Consider the following 15,608-nt stretch of genomic DNA (forward strand, 5'->3'; position numbering starts at 1 on the left):
ATTAACATCATATCAACAATCTCTGTAGGAGGATAGTGAGCCATGTTTCGCTAAAGAATAATTTACTTTCGTCAGTTGATGTTTACAGTTCACAATCTAAAAGTGAAGTGACGTCTGATCGCATTGCACCGACCTTTATACTGAGCCATAGTTTGCAGTTTGGCCACGGTAGCGCCACAGTCGGGTGAGTAATGTAATTGTGAAGAGTTCTCTAACGAGATTTTAATACCATTCCACCTCCCTCCATCAAAAACTGTGGCGGGTAGGATACATTTTGTAAAAAAAATAGCTTAATTTGGCATAATGAAAGAATTGATTCACATTTTGTATCGATCTTATGCGTCCTTCTTCGACCAATCTAAATAAATCACAGTTCTTCCCCAATTTTATTTTTTTCTCGATGTCAGCGCCATCTGTCAATGGTTTAAAAATGTTTCAGAGAAAACTTGATTATTTTTTTATGAAGAATCCGAATCTGCAATAAAAAGTGGGAGTTTCCACTTCAGGTTTAAAAGTTGCTCCCCGCCCCACCCAATGGGGTGGGGGCTGGGGGTCACGTGTAGGATCATTTGATGTCCCCCTTTGGGCTTACGAACTTGTCTTACCCACTATTTTTACCCGATGTATAGTTTTCGATATAATCTCATCCGAAACTTCAGATGGACCACCCAGTACGTCTGCAGTTCGTGCTGAATGACGTGGCACAGGAGCAGAAGGGAATTCTTGACGTCAGTGCTGGGCGACTCCGCCTCGTTATTCCTTAGCTGACTGCCGCCTGCCAATCTGCACACTGCGAGCGCTCTCGTTGCCGGCTCTTTACTACATGGCGCAGCACTGCAGCCTTCGCTCACTGTAGGTGTATGAAAAGTTCTTCATAATCAGGCACATCCGCTTGTATGCAACACTATTAAACGTTTATTGGAACAAGCAACCGAGAAAGCAATAATCTCTTTAGAATGTATTGTTCAGAGCGCTGTAGGAACCACTAGCTGTTCCAGTCGCTCAATAAAGAGAATAAAGAAGAAGAGGGGAAAACACTGCTACATCTATGTTCCAAGGCCTCACTACTTTGTTAAGATTCTGAAGCATCAGAAGAAAATTTTGTCTTTACCTCATTTTGCTGCACACGTAATGAGGGAACTAACACATAATTTCCACACGGCCCCTGCTCCTTTTTTTACATTCCCAGTTTCGCAGTAAGTGGCACTGTCCAATACATTGCATTTTTCAAACCCAGTTTACTTTGTGACATATCTTTGTGGTAGCTCGTGGTCGGTCTTCACTTGCTTTGTTGATTCCTTTTTATGAGACTATTTCTCAGGCATTCTGGTCCGACAACTTTGACAGCCCACCAGAGGGCAACGACGTAGACGACAGCCGTTACGAGGCGCTCCTATAATCTGCGAACGCTGCTGTCACTGCCACTGCATTACGCGCGGGCCATAGCCTATAGGCGCTCAAGGTGGCCCTATACAGCCGGCATCGCAAGGGCTCCACCGCAGTCGTGTTCTGACACCGCTCGCTGTCGTTTCTCTATTCATCGTTGCTCTGGTCGCTGATAGTTCTTACGTCTTGGTATCCGATTTGGTTTTGCTACCTGGTCGTGGTATTTCACCGTGTGGTCTGTGCTGTCAGTCGTCCCTGTTGTGTGTGAGTTATGCCGGCTATTCCCCATTGACGCTGTCGGCCCGTCGGCTGATGCGCTCTGGTCTCCATCGATTCCGGCTAATAGAATTGGCGACGAGGTAAAAGTGAACTACGAGTGCAAAACTTCTATAGCTCGTGGAACAGCAACAGCTGATCCTGTAGCAGCAATTGCAACAGCAGTTCCAGCAGCAAACGAACCTTTTGCGTCAGGAAATTCAGCTTCTTTCAGGACAATTACAGGTACGAGGTTCAAAACCCATCCAGATTGTCGTCACATCACAGGCGAAGTCCCACCCACCCACATTTCCACCGTTTAACTGTACCAAGGTGAACGCGTTTTCGCAGCGGATGAAATAGCACTTCGCCGCTTTTCGGGTTTCAGATGACTCTCTCCAGCGGTCGCTCTTCCTTTCTTGGGCTTCCCCGGAGACATTTTTCTTACTTAAGAATTTGGCTCCACTCCCAAACCCGTTTGCACTCACTTTCGAGAAAATATTTTCGTCGCTGTCGAACTACTTATTCACAATGTTTCCTCGAGGTCGCATCTCGCCATGAGTTCCATCAGTACCACAAGCAAGTGGGCCACTCTTATCGCTCGGGGGTGACGGATTTGCAAGGCCTGTCGTCGTTAGTATTTCACCTGTGCCAACCTGTCTTGCAAAACCTCATACGCCGATTCCCTGATTAGTGAAGTAGTGACCCAACTGGCTCCCGATCCAGAAGTTCACACTGCAGCCTTCAAGCTATACAGTCCTTCCTTGGATGACATACTGAAAATCGCGCAGGCAGCAAATGAACGTTGTATGGTTCGTCCCCAGGTTGCAGCGGTTCAACCACCGCCAAGGGGACGGAATTCTCACAAACCTTCTTCCCGACGGGTCATCTTGATTTGTCACATTAAGACGTGTCAATGACCTCTGAGCAGCCAGTCCAGCTGCGTCGGCGCAACCTTCTTGTCCTGACTGTTTCCTGACACATTAATGTGCAGACTGTCCTGATCGCATGGCTCACTATACTCATTGTGGAAAGGATGGATATCTCCAAAGTGTCTGCTGGCAGACATCAGGTCAGTCAAATCCTACTCCTAACTTGCATCACGGAATGTGCATGAACTTCAGGCCATCGTTCCCCAGGGAGATCCTTGTGGCCCCAAGTTGTTTATTGATCTCACAATTTCTCGTCAGGACGTTCGTTTCCCACACCGGAGCAACGGTTTCCCTGCTCAGTCTCCCGACACACGCTCGTCTGGGTTACCCAGCGTTTGCCCGCCCTCTCGCAAGTTGGTTGCATATGGTGACAGCTCTATTCCCTTCGGAGGTCCATGAGCCGCGACGGCAACATATAAGATGGTTACACGGCAACGGTCATTTAGCTGGCAACATTTTCAGCCTGGATGCTTTCTCGCTGTTTGGGTTCTCCATCACGGACGAAGTTCAGGTCGTCTCGGACATAGTACCCTTCCAGGAACTTGATGACCTTTCTGCCTCTCTCGCGTCCTTGTTTGAGACTAGCCTGGTGTGCGCCACCAATTTTGAGGCACATATTTCTTTACGTCCAGACGTGGTGCCCCGTTTCTATCGAGCACGTCCCCTTCCAGTCTCCTTGCAGATGGCCTTTAAGCTCGAACTCGATCGCCTTCACGACGCTGGTCAAAATTAGTGCTTGGGTCACACCCCTGGTTCTGGTCCAGAAGCCAAAATACTCCCCCTGGCTTTATGGAGATTGTAATTTGACGATCAGTTCCCACTATCTGGTGGAAACCTACCTGTCACATCAACAGGACCTGCTATCAAACTTGCTGAAGGTGAATATTTTTCTAAAGTAGACCTTGCTAATGCTTATTTATAGATTCCAATCTATGAGGAATTAAAATGCGTTGAGCCGGCCGCGGTGGTCTAGCGGTTCTGGCGCTGCAGTCCGGAACCGCGGGACTGCTACGGTCGCAGGTTCGAATCCTGCCTCGGGCATGGGTGTGTGTGATGTCCTTAGGTTAGTTAGGTTTAAGTAGTTCTAAGTTCTAGGGGACTTATGACCTAAGATGTTGAGTCCCATAGTGCTCAGAGCCATTTTTTGAAAATGCGTTGTTGTCATCAGTCCACCTTTTGGCTTACACAAATACAAGCGTATGCCTATTGCGATCTCTTCTGCTCCAACGATCTTCCAGAGATACCTGGTACAGTTAACGATGTCTATTCCAGCTTGTACCAGTTACCTTGATGTCTTAATTGTTACGGGTACTATGCGCCAAGAACACTTGCATAACCCACGTACCCTCTTTACTACTTTGAGTGATGCAGGGCTCAAGTGTGATTTCCCATTAATGTCGTCGGCAGGCGCTCTCAGCTCTCTCTCGATTCTGGATACCAGAATTTCTCTTACGGTATTCTGATGAGAAGCTGTTGACTCTCAGCGTCTATTGTGTCGAATTGTTGATCATACTGACATAACTTGTTGACACTATTACAGTTTTTTGTAATTTAGCTAATTGTAGCATAGAAGATATGCGAGATAAGCGTTTGAGCACCAGTTTCATCTGCCGAACTGCAGCTCTTCTACCGCTCAGCGATCATTCACAACGGAGCCCCTACCACTACCATTGTCCCAGCCTCAAACGCACCTTCTGTGGTGCTACGTATCAAGTTACTTTGCGTGCACTCTACCTCAGCTTATTGTACACCACAGGCCACAGTCATTGTCATGGACTCAGGGACAGCAGCACTGAATCTTTGAAGATCTGACCGATGGACACATGAACAAACACGCCAACGGCAGCGTATGATTACATGTAAAACTACACGATATGATGCATCAATCTCCCAGGTCCTATACATGTGCCCATATTGGTGATATTTACGTCGGATCCTGTGACGGCCCCTTAATGTCTGCCATTGTCTATCGTCAGCAAACTATACCAGACGCTACTGTCTAGTCGTGGGCACCCGTCAGTTTGTCTACAGCACTCCTGAGATCACCCATACCTTCAGGAAAGCAATATATCACAACAGTTTTCCGGTACTGTGCCATGGTTGCCGAGGAACATATCATGGATATGATACCGCCATCAAGTCGATAGCGGGCGTTACACACCACTAGGTTGGTGACTCTAATTCACCTGTTTGTCTGTTGGGCGGCCACCACGGATACTCGGCCTTCACCTCCGACATCACTGGCAATTGTTACTACCCATTTCTCAAGATATTGTGACTATGCAGACTTCCCCGGCGTATTAGTATATCAAATTCTTGTCGGGTTTCCGGCCGGATAAAACTGTCATCTGAACACAATATTTCAGCGGTCCACCTGGGCGCCATCATCAGGTGAGAAAAGCTACGCTGCCCTCGCCGATAACAGATTCCACTCGCAAATGACTGCACCTTTATATGCATTGGAAGTACAGCAGCGCATGCGCTAGATGCAGTGGACACGCGCTCAATCATTTCTGCTGCCCCCTGACGAAAAAAGAGTTGCAGCGCCTCCGGTGGTGAATACTGCTGAAAACGATATATCGTTACAAATTATTATTCACAGCAGGCCGATTCAGATGCCCTTGTTTCTTCATATCTGATAAAACAGGATTCCACGTTTCACTTAGCGGGAATCCATTATCACGGTTGATGATATTATCTGCTAGCATGATTTCAGCAGATTCTTTTGAAACACAATCCCAGTACCACGAAGCATTTGCAGCTACTTGCGTCTCATTGTATAGCATCCTGTGTCCCTCTGTAAGGCAATGCTCAGCCACCGCACATTTATCTGGTTGTAATAATCGCGTATGGGGGTACGAATAGTTTGACCAATGTGAATTTTCCCGCACTCACACGGTATTTTATAAGCTCCAAACTTCCTTAAAACTAAATCATCTTTGACAGAGCCAAGAAGTGCTCGTATATTAGCTGGTGGACGAAAAACACATCTGATATATTTCTTTAAAAGTCTACCTATGTTGGCGGACACACTCCCAGCATACGGAAGAAAAGCCACACACCTAAAGTGTCTTCAGAAGGTTCAGATAGAGGTCCAAACTCAAAAGCACGTCGAATTTGTCGGTCCGTATAGCCGTTATTATTGGACACGTCCTTAAGATGTTGCAACATCCGGCTGGGAACCCGACAAGAATTTGATATTCTCAAGACATTGTTTGCTACTGTGTCATCAGTCCACCTACGATATATTCTGACCCTACTGGCAGGAGAACAGTCTGCGAACTTCAACGTCGCGGAAATCCTACGATCATACATTTATCAAAAGAGCAATGAGTGACGTCCATGAAAATGGAGTGTCAAGTCTATTTACACACCTACATTAGCAGCACACATGATGTACATACGCCATGAGCTGCAAGCTATATAGGTAAAATCCAGGTAGTGGAAATAACGACATGGCTCAACAGTTCGAACTACCCATTTTGATTGCTGTGAAATGATAACAACGCACACTTTGATCTTGGTAAACCTTACTTGACGAAGTAGTTGGCCCACGTCTGGTAGTATCTGGTTTGTAGCCAGCTAATGCCGATCGTCCCGTTGTGGGCTTTCATCCATCTGGGAGCCGACCAGGGTGCTACGTGTATCTTCAGTCCATTGCCCGATAGTCTCTGAGCCAACAGTAGCAGTGGAATCTGCAACCAGAGATCACTACTATGGTACTACGCGTGACAGATGGTTAGCCTAAATATGAACTGTAAGTGAATGTTAGTTCGACTTAAGACGCTGGTTATTCCAACAGCGATATTGCAAAACACCTGCTCACTTCTCGGCTTTGTCGTTCACATCGTGTCAACAGTAACAACAGCATTCCCTTATTAAGAACAACATAGAGAAACAAATTTACATACATTGCGATGCTACACTCTCCAACATGTTCCGTTGATATCCTTCAATACTAGTTATAAGACAGTGGCAAACATCTGTTTTCTTCTGTTGCCATTATTATTTGTGCTAATTTAGCATGAGACATTTATCTATTTGTTTTGTATTTGATTTCCGTCACATACATAAGATGTGGATGAAATACTAGACGCAACCTTAGCTATCTGGAGGCACTGGGAACACAGAAAATTGGTTGTAAGCACAGTAGTAAAAATTTGCGACAATAAGGACTGCGAACGACTGTAGTAAAATGGTTTCTCGCTGTCTATTACGGGGATGATTGGTTCTCTAACAGTTACTGATCGCTTTTTAAGTAAATAACAAATAATGAACTGGTCTCTGGCGTATCAATCACAAACAGATTAATGTCAAGGTTGATCGTACGTGCATTCAATTCGAATAAATATTTCCAGCTGCAACTGGTTAAATTTAACAAGTTTATTGTTCATAAATCACACAATTATTCGTAACCTGGTGGTAAGATGTCAATAAGTAAATGCACTGAAATAGCTTGATATCCAAATATAGTAATTAGAAAATACACTATATAAAAAGAAAATAAATAGAATAGCTGGGAAGCACAGTCAGAGTTGCATTAACCCACATAAATAGAAGCCCAATGGATACACTGCCATTTAATACTGAGTAAGTCCCCACTGGTGAACTGAGTTAAAAATTATACTTAGTGGAACTAATTAGTTCCCTAATTTACTGCCCTCCAGAATAATTCTGTCTCTCAAATTATTATTGGGACCGAGAGTTGGCTGAAATCCAAAGTGGTAAACTCTGAGATATTTAGCGAGTCATGGAACATGTAAGGGAAAGACAGATTAGAAGCCACAAGAGGGGGAGTGTTCACTGCAGTTGAGAAAAATACGTCTCTACTGAGGGAGAATTTGAATGTGACAGTGAAGTTATCTGGTCGAGTGTAACAGGTGTAGGTGAAACGAAATTGTTGGATTTTTTACCGGCCATTCGACTCCGCTGTAACAGTTCTAGAGTCACTGAAAGAAAGTGTCAGTAGAGTGAAAATACCCAGATCATGCAATAAGAGCTGGAGGCGACTTTAACCTAACGAGTACAGATTGGGACGTCTATGGATTCACTGCGGGGGGTGCAGACAAGCACTCATACGAAGTACTTCTGAACACGTTCTCTGAAAACTGTCTTGATGAGCTAGCTCGGCAGTCCACACGCAATGGGAACATCTTAGATCTTGCAGCTACAGGCCAGACCTTATCGACAATTTCAGTATAGAAACGGGGATTAGGGATCATGATGTCATTATAGTAACTATGGTTACGAAAGTTAACAGTCCGCAGCTCGTGGTCATGGGGTAACGTTCTCGCTTCCCACGCCCGGGTTCCCGGGTTCGATTCCCGGCGGGGTCAGGGATTTTCTCTGCCTCGTGATGACTGGGCGTTGGGTGATGTCCTTAGGTTGGTTAGGTTTAAGTAGTTCTAAGTTCTAGGGGACTGACGGCCATAGATGTTAAGTCCCATAGTTCTCAGAGCCATTTTGAACGAAAGTTAACAAATCAGTCAAGAAGTTTAGGAGAGTGTTTCTGCTAGAGAGAGCAGATAAGCAGTTGATAGCGTCTCGCTTACACTGTGAACTGACGTCGCTTAGCTCCAGTAAGATGGACATGGAGAAATTATGGACAAAGTTTAAGTAGATTGTAAATCGTAGACTGGAGAGTTATCTGCCTAGTAAGTGGATAAAGGTTGGAAAAGACCCACTACGGTTTAATAACTAAATTCGGAAGATGCTAAGGAAGCAGAGGCTATTGCACTCTCCATTCAAAAGAGAACGCATAAAGGACAACAAGCAAAGGTTAGTAGAGGTTCATACGTCTGTGGAAAGATATCTAGTTCTAATGTGGAAAAATGTAAGTTGATGCTGATGAGTAGGAAGAACAAACGTGTAACGTTCGGTTACAGTATTACTCGTGTCCTGCTTGACACAGTCAAGTCGTTTAAATATCTTGGCGTAATGTTGCAAGGCGATATGAAATGGTTTATTGGGAGAATTCTAGGAAAGAGTGGTTCATCTGTAAAGGAGACCGCGTATAGGACACTGGTGCGACATATTCTTGAGTACTGCTCGAGTGTTTGGTATCCGTGCCAAGTCGTATTAAAGGCAGCTACCGAATCAATTCGGAGGCCGACTGCTCGATTTCTTACCGGTAAGTTCGAACAACACGTAAGTGTTACGGACATGCGTCGGGAACTCAAATGGGAATCCCTGGAGGGGAGGTGACGTTCTTTTCGAGAAACGTTCATTTCGAGAAACACTATTGAGAAAATTTAGAACCGGGATTTGAAGCTGATTGCCAAACAATTCTACTGTCTCCAACATATATGACGCGTAAGGACAATGAAGATAAGATTCGAGAAATTAGGGCTCATACGGAGGCATACCGACAGTTGTTCCTCCCTCTCTTTATTTGGGAGTGGAACAGGAAGGGAAATGACAAATAGTGGTAGAGGGTACCCTCCGCCACGGATCATACGGTAGCTTGCGAAGTAACTATGTGAATGTAGATATAGGAGTCCAAATCAAATTCCCACACTAAAATATTAGTTCTGCTGAACAACCGACAGAAATAAAACAGAGACCTGACCACTGCAGAAAATATTCGAAATCGCCACTGGACTCAAGAGAAATATTTTAGTACGCACTTCAGAATGGGAATTATTTCCATAACGTGTGTGAAATGAATTAATAAAAGAAAATCATGAATGGTAGCAGTAAATTTTTTTAATAACAAACAGAACCACTGTAAGAATCTTGAAACATCGCACCGAAACGTAGGTAATACCCGGGTCATTTCCTGAGAAGAATTCATCATCGCAGTTCTCCAGAAAACCCGCAATCGCATGTGGATTACATCTTTTGCCCACTTGCGTACTTCATAATTCTATTAAACAGATATGACACAAATACTTTAAATATGACACAAATACTTTAAATATGACATAAATACTTTAAATTATTGAACAAGTGGATTTTTGTGTGCGGGTAGTGCAAGACAGAATAGTTGCACTGAAAGACCACACTGACATCCACATTTCGTCTAAGAGAAATATTCACTGAATTAATTTTGATGGCTTGTCTCCACCTTGTCACTGGAATACCTAAGAATGAAGCAATGTGAATTTGAAATACACTGTATGCAACAGATGAGCAGTCTATAAAAACAGATTTATAGTCTCGGATCATAATACGTTGCCATGAAGAATGAAGCAAATACAATCGCATAAGCATGCATTTCACGCTGTTTACATTTCCATTCCAGTTTTACACATTGTGCGTTTCTATTTTTTCTTTTTTGGATTGAATAAATAATACAATACGGGTATCTACACAATGACTCAAGGACAGTTTTGTCAGTCATGCTTTTAATGATGTGTGAAACAACATACCATAAAATGAAAAATCAGAAAACCCAAAAATATGTAGTAACTAGCAAACACACCATATAAAAATAAAATAAATGAAATATCTGAGCATGGCTCGCTCGAGTCATGCTTGTCTTGGGTTAGATCCTGGTTGCAGTCCTGTGGTTTTATTTCTCCTGCAGTTATCGTGATAATGTCGCTGCAGCAGCGTGTATCGATACTAGAACTGCTGTACTATCTTTGGTGTGGCGGATAGAGTTTCGGCTGGGTGGTGTGTGACCAGTCGGTAGGTTAGCGTGGAGCAGCAAGGAAGCCTCCGTCGCGCGTACTCTAGCCGGAGCCGCTGGCGGTGTATTCAAGTCGGCCAAGATTGCAGCGGTCTTCCTGTGGAGCTTAACTTAATTTATTCCCTGTTATTGAAGTTGACCAGCGGTATTTTCTGCCTTGTGGCCGTTGACGTTCCGGTTACCTGCCCTGGTCGTTGACGTAATTTTCGGCAGCGTATTTTCCGCGTCGTGTTGTTGTTGTCCAGTGCGGCGTGTAGGTGTTGTTGGTCGTTGTGGGCGCCAATATTCTGTGTGTCGTTGTATTGAAATCTTGTGGCCGTTTTGCTGGTTGCGTGGAGCGGAACTGATCTTGTTGATTGGTCGGTCGGCTGTCTGTGTCGGTTGGCTTGCCTACAGATTATGAAGTCGTTGGACAGGCTGCCTGTCTCACCTAAACGGGCGTTAGTGTTACAGTTCCAGGCCGACCCTTGGAAACTTCTCTGCGCCGTTCCTTGTGTGTTACATAGTAATTTCCCTTTCTGGGTTTTAGCTATTTGGTTGATGTGTGGCCTTCAGCTGAGTATCAATATCTCTTAAATGTTCTTGTCTTGCACTTAAGGCATGAGATTGTTATTCTTTTATATGGGGCCTTCAGCCGAATTTTACATGAGATGTTTTAAGATAAGGCCTTACGCCTTTTAAATTGAAACTCTTTTTCTAGGCCTTAAGCTGTTAAACATATTTTGTAGATATGTGGCCTTCAGCCCAGTATTAATATTTCTTAAATTAATGTTCTTGTCTTGCCCGTAAGGCATGAGATTGTTGCGCTTTTGTATGGGGTCTTCAGCCGAATTTTGCATGAAATGCTTTAAGATTAAGATAAGGCCTTCCGGCTTTTGATTGAAACTCTTCTTATTGCTTAATATGCAGTCTCGAGCCAAGTTCCATTAAAATTAAATTGCTAAAGCCTTCAGCCTGTTTAGATTGAAGATTTAGAAAATATTTTTGGGTCAAACCTCAAGCAGAACTTTGTATTTCAATTTCTTGCTTAGGCCTTGTGTCTTGGATTTTGAGTGTGGCCTACAGCCCGATCTAAAGTTAATTAAAGGAGGTCGAGTGTTTTGCATCCTTGTAATACTGTGTGTTGATATATAAAGTTTGTATGTTGAGTGCAATTGCCAGCAACTTATTTTGGCCCCTTTCCACAATCTAATCCGCTCTGTCCTGCTGGCCCAGGCATTTCAGTGTTCACTGATAAAATTTATCGCAGTCAAACACAAAACACTCTACCCGTTGCATGGCCCTGAAAGTAAAATACGGTAAGTATTCCACAAGGTACCCGCCTACCGCAGTGCTGCCACGGAGACAGCAGTGCTGGTGCCGGAAGTAGCCCGAAGTGGACGCGTCGCGTCGCATCGTGCCATGCCATGTCATGCCATGCCGGGGTCCACGAGAACTACGGGCCCCGCAACGAACTTGTGGCGTCACGCTAAGCTACTTGCCCGTGATACTTCGAGAACGCTCAGCTCCTTGTAGCGCTCACGTGAAATCAATATGTGGATGAAAAGGTGCCCACTACAGGTCTGAAGTTTGTCGTGTGCTGTCGAGAACTTTCATGCATTTAAAGATACAGGCAAGAATTATCAAGCTCGTCTCAAATATTCACTCTACAACCGCCGGAGACGTCTGCTAGAACTCGTAAGACATGAAGCATCATCTAGTGTAACGTACCCGCTGCGGCCTGTCTTTCGTGTAGGTCTCGAGGTCACGAGCGTGCGCGAAGCGAGCTTAAAATGTGTCACGTGTGTCCACCAGCTTTACGGTCGTGCAATTCAGAACCTGTAAGAGGTTTCCACCCAGCATATGCATAAAGTATGAAGAAGAGCAGATAGAAGAGGTTGACAGTCTTAAATTCCTGGGATAACAACTTGATAATAAATTCAGTTGGGAGAAGCGCACCACAGAACTCCAGAAACGCCTTAACAATCTGTATTTGCAATTCGAGTGTTATCAGACATAGGCGACATAAAAATGAAAAAGCTTGCATACTTTGCCTACTTTCATTCCATAATGTCATATGGTATAATATTTTGGGGTAACTCTTCAAGTCAAACGAAAGATTTCAGAGTCCAAAAGCGTGTAACACGTATTATTTGTGGAGTAAATTCACAGACATCCTGTAGAAACCTCTTCAAAGAACTAGGTATACTAACTACTGCCTCTCAGTATATTTACTCCTTAATGAAATTTGTACTAAATAATATATCTCTTTTTCCAACAAACAGCTCAGTTCATACATAAAATATCAGGAACAAAAATGATCTGCACAAGGACTTAAAAGCACTTACTTTAGTTCAAAAAGGGGTCCACTACTCAGGAACACTCATCTTCAATAATTTGACAGCAAACATAAAAAATTTAGATACAAATAAAGATCAGTTTAAAAGGAGCCTGAAAGACTTACTAGTGGCCAACTCCTTCTACTTCCGTTGACGAATTTTTTAATAGAAACAAATGATGTATATATTCATACTATTAGTATTGTTATTTCAGCTTAAAAAAAATTGACATGTTCCACATCCACGAGGATCTCCTCACCACGGATCGATGGAACGAAAAACTAATCTAATCTAATCTAAACGGTGGGAGTGATGTTAACATAAACACTTCTAGCTTCCAGGAGTTTGAAAGATTTTGCAGCATTCTGCTGCACTCTCCAGGAAATCAAAGAAGCCGCTGACCATTCACATTGCCCTTTCTGCAGGCACCCGAGGTGGCCAAGCAGTTCAAGCTGACACAGATTCCATTACAGGTCAAGTAGTCGCTTCATAAGAACACTCCTTCGCAGACAAACTGCGTTTCTAACTCTCTTGTAGAGGAACTGCAGTTCCTTAAATGATGTAATTACGATTGGGCCCACCTGGTCATTGCACATAGTACTTGATACACTCGTATGACATGACTAACAATCACTAGGTACGAATCATTAGCCATGATTCTAAAGCATATTACATTTCTATGTTTCTAGAAGAAAACGACTTCACAATGTCCTACATATATGTAGATCTGCTTGCTTACGCAATAAAGATCCAACAATTTCGGATCAGATATTGCTAGGAACTTTAAAAGATAAAGCACAGTAATACGTAAACACACAGTTTGTGAAAAATCTTACATTAAAATCAGTGTTTTCTAAAATTCATTTCTACCTAACATAGTACTGGTATATTTTTCCTGGGTTACGCTCAATAATTAATTTTATATCTATAGATAACTTTTGTAGAACACATCGTGACGTGCTCTGCCGTTGAGGAAATCTTCGGTTATAAATCTGGCTACATAGATAAACGTACTTTCTTAAGCAAGATTGGATAACTCAGTCGGTTCAGTACTAGCTCGCAAAAGTCAGAGCTCTCAGGTTCGAGTCCCATTCCGACACACGTTTGAATCTGCCAGGACGTTTCTGTATTCAAGTATTGGTCGAACGAAAGTTTTGTGAGTGCATTACATTTCCTGAGGTTTCTTCCAGTGAACCTCAGACAGGCATCAACTGCGATTAGTTTTATGCGTTCGTTCCACTTTAAATCGATCCGTACACGAAGTCCAAGATATTTGACATATGGGACGTCTCCAGTGATTGTTCTGCATATATGTAATAATACAATAATGGGTCTTCTACATATTTCTGCGCAGTACATTATATTTACATCCTGTCTTCTTTCTCTTTCGGCCTCTTTTTTTCTGCAGCAGCACACATACAAGTTGTATAGATTAACTACCGTTTTTTTGCATCCGTAATGAAAGTTTTATTAAGATGAAACGCATTTCTCTTTATTCTGAGGCATCTTCAGTGGTCACTATAACAATAACTTTTTTTGTCTTACCATTTTGTTTGCTTGCATCTTGAACTGTTCGCATGTTTTAAATTACTACTATAAACTTTATTAATTACTATCGTTACTCAAGGTTTTCTTTCTCGTTTATGTCATTATTTCTGTTCGTATACATATACGTGTCAGATTTCGCTCACAACATTTTCACTAACATTAAACATATCCACATTTTTTTTGTGAAGAATCACCATCATCTCGGCATTTGGTGTGTTTTGTTTTGCTATTACGTGATGCGTGTGTCTCTTTTTAGTTTTGACACTGATGTTCTGATGGGAGCGTCTGTTATTGCTTTCTCTCTCTTCTCTCTCTCTCTCTCATTCTGCCTGTGTGTGTGTGTGTGTGTGTGTGTGTGTGTGTTTTTGTGAGGGGAGCTAACATGTCTTAATTACTGAGTGTGTTATTGCTTTATTACCAGTACATTGGTAGTTGATCTAGAGTGGGGGATATTGCCTAGTTTGAGATACTACATTGTGGTGTAGGGGATTGTTCTTTCTCTACACTACGTTTTATTAGTTTAAATAACATCTGGTTTCTGGCGTTTGTCTGGTCATTTATTATGTGTTTCTTCTCTATTACTGCTTTAAGGTGGTTGGTAGTCCCGCATAAGGCAGCACGTACGGAGACAGAGCTCTCGTGAAAGATAAGTAATTTAGGTTGTAATTAATTGTAGTTGAACACTTTTAACTAATTAAATACGTTCTGTAGTGTACTCTTCAAACTCACCATTAAAAGTTTTTCTTTTATTTGCGTAGTGTTCTAGTAATCGCGAACAGTTCGTTTGTTTACTTACTGCTGCCGAGGCCTAATTTTTCGAGTGTGCATATTTACCGTTATACCCCAATTGTAAGTGCATTTCCTGTAGTTTAGCTAATTAAATACGTTCATTAGGGTGCTTTTCAAGCTCACCATTAAAGATTTTTCTTTTATTTGCATATTGTTCCAGTAATCGCGAAAAGTTCGTTTTGTTTATATTTCGCGGCTTTGCCTTACTTTCCGAGTGTGCATACTTAGCGTTATACCGCAATCTTAAGTGCATTAGGTAGAGACTAACTAATTGCCATTAAAGGTTTTTCTTTTATTTATGTATTCTTCCACTTATCACAAACAGTTCGTTTTGGTTACATTCGGCTGATTAGACCTAATTTTTGATCGTGCATATTTAGCGTTATACTAAAAATTTAAGTGCATTTGGTAATAGTTTCTTACATATTAGTTTCCAAAACATATTTAGTGTCCTTTTGCATCTGTAGTTAATATATTATCTTTATCACTTAGTAAATTTCTTAACTAATTTCCAAACTACCATGAATACTAAGTGTGTGAACTGCAGTAGGAAAGTTAGTTCGGGGGTTTTGTGCAGCTGTTGTGACAGGTGGTTTCATTGGGGAAATTGTAGCGGCGTGGGAATTGGGGAAGCAAACGAGACTCTTCCATTCTTTTGCAGGCTTTCCTCAAGAGATAGAATTGTAGCTGAACAGGAGGAGAAAATTAGAGCCCTTCAGGCTGATTTGGACAGAGCGACGGAAGAAC

At 42.7% G+C, this 15,608-nt stretch overlaps 1 protein-coding gene across 1 annotated transcript in view; it reads right to left on the reverse strand.

Moving 5' to 3' along the window:
- Positions 1-15,608, reverse strand: part of LOC126236431 (lysosomal acid glucosylceramidase-like) — a 153,251-nt gene that overhangs the window by 52,060 nt on the left and 85,583 nt on the right. Inside the window, exon 5 of the mRNA XM_049945733.1 lies at positions 6,108-6,268. Within this exon, the coding sequence (XP_049801690.1) occupies positions 6,108-6,268 (161 nt within the window). The remainder of the gene's footprint in view (positions 1-6,107; positions 6,269-15,608) is intronic.

This window comes from Schistocerca nitens, chromosome 2 (assembly GCF_023898315.1).
Source record: "Schistocerca nitens isolate TAMUIC-IGC-003100 chromosome 2, iqSchNite1.1, whole genome shotgun sequence".
Taxonomy (NCBI): Eukaryota; Metazoa; Arthropoda; class Insecta; order Orthoptera; family Acrididae; genus Schistocerca; species Schistocerca nitens.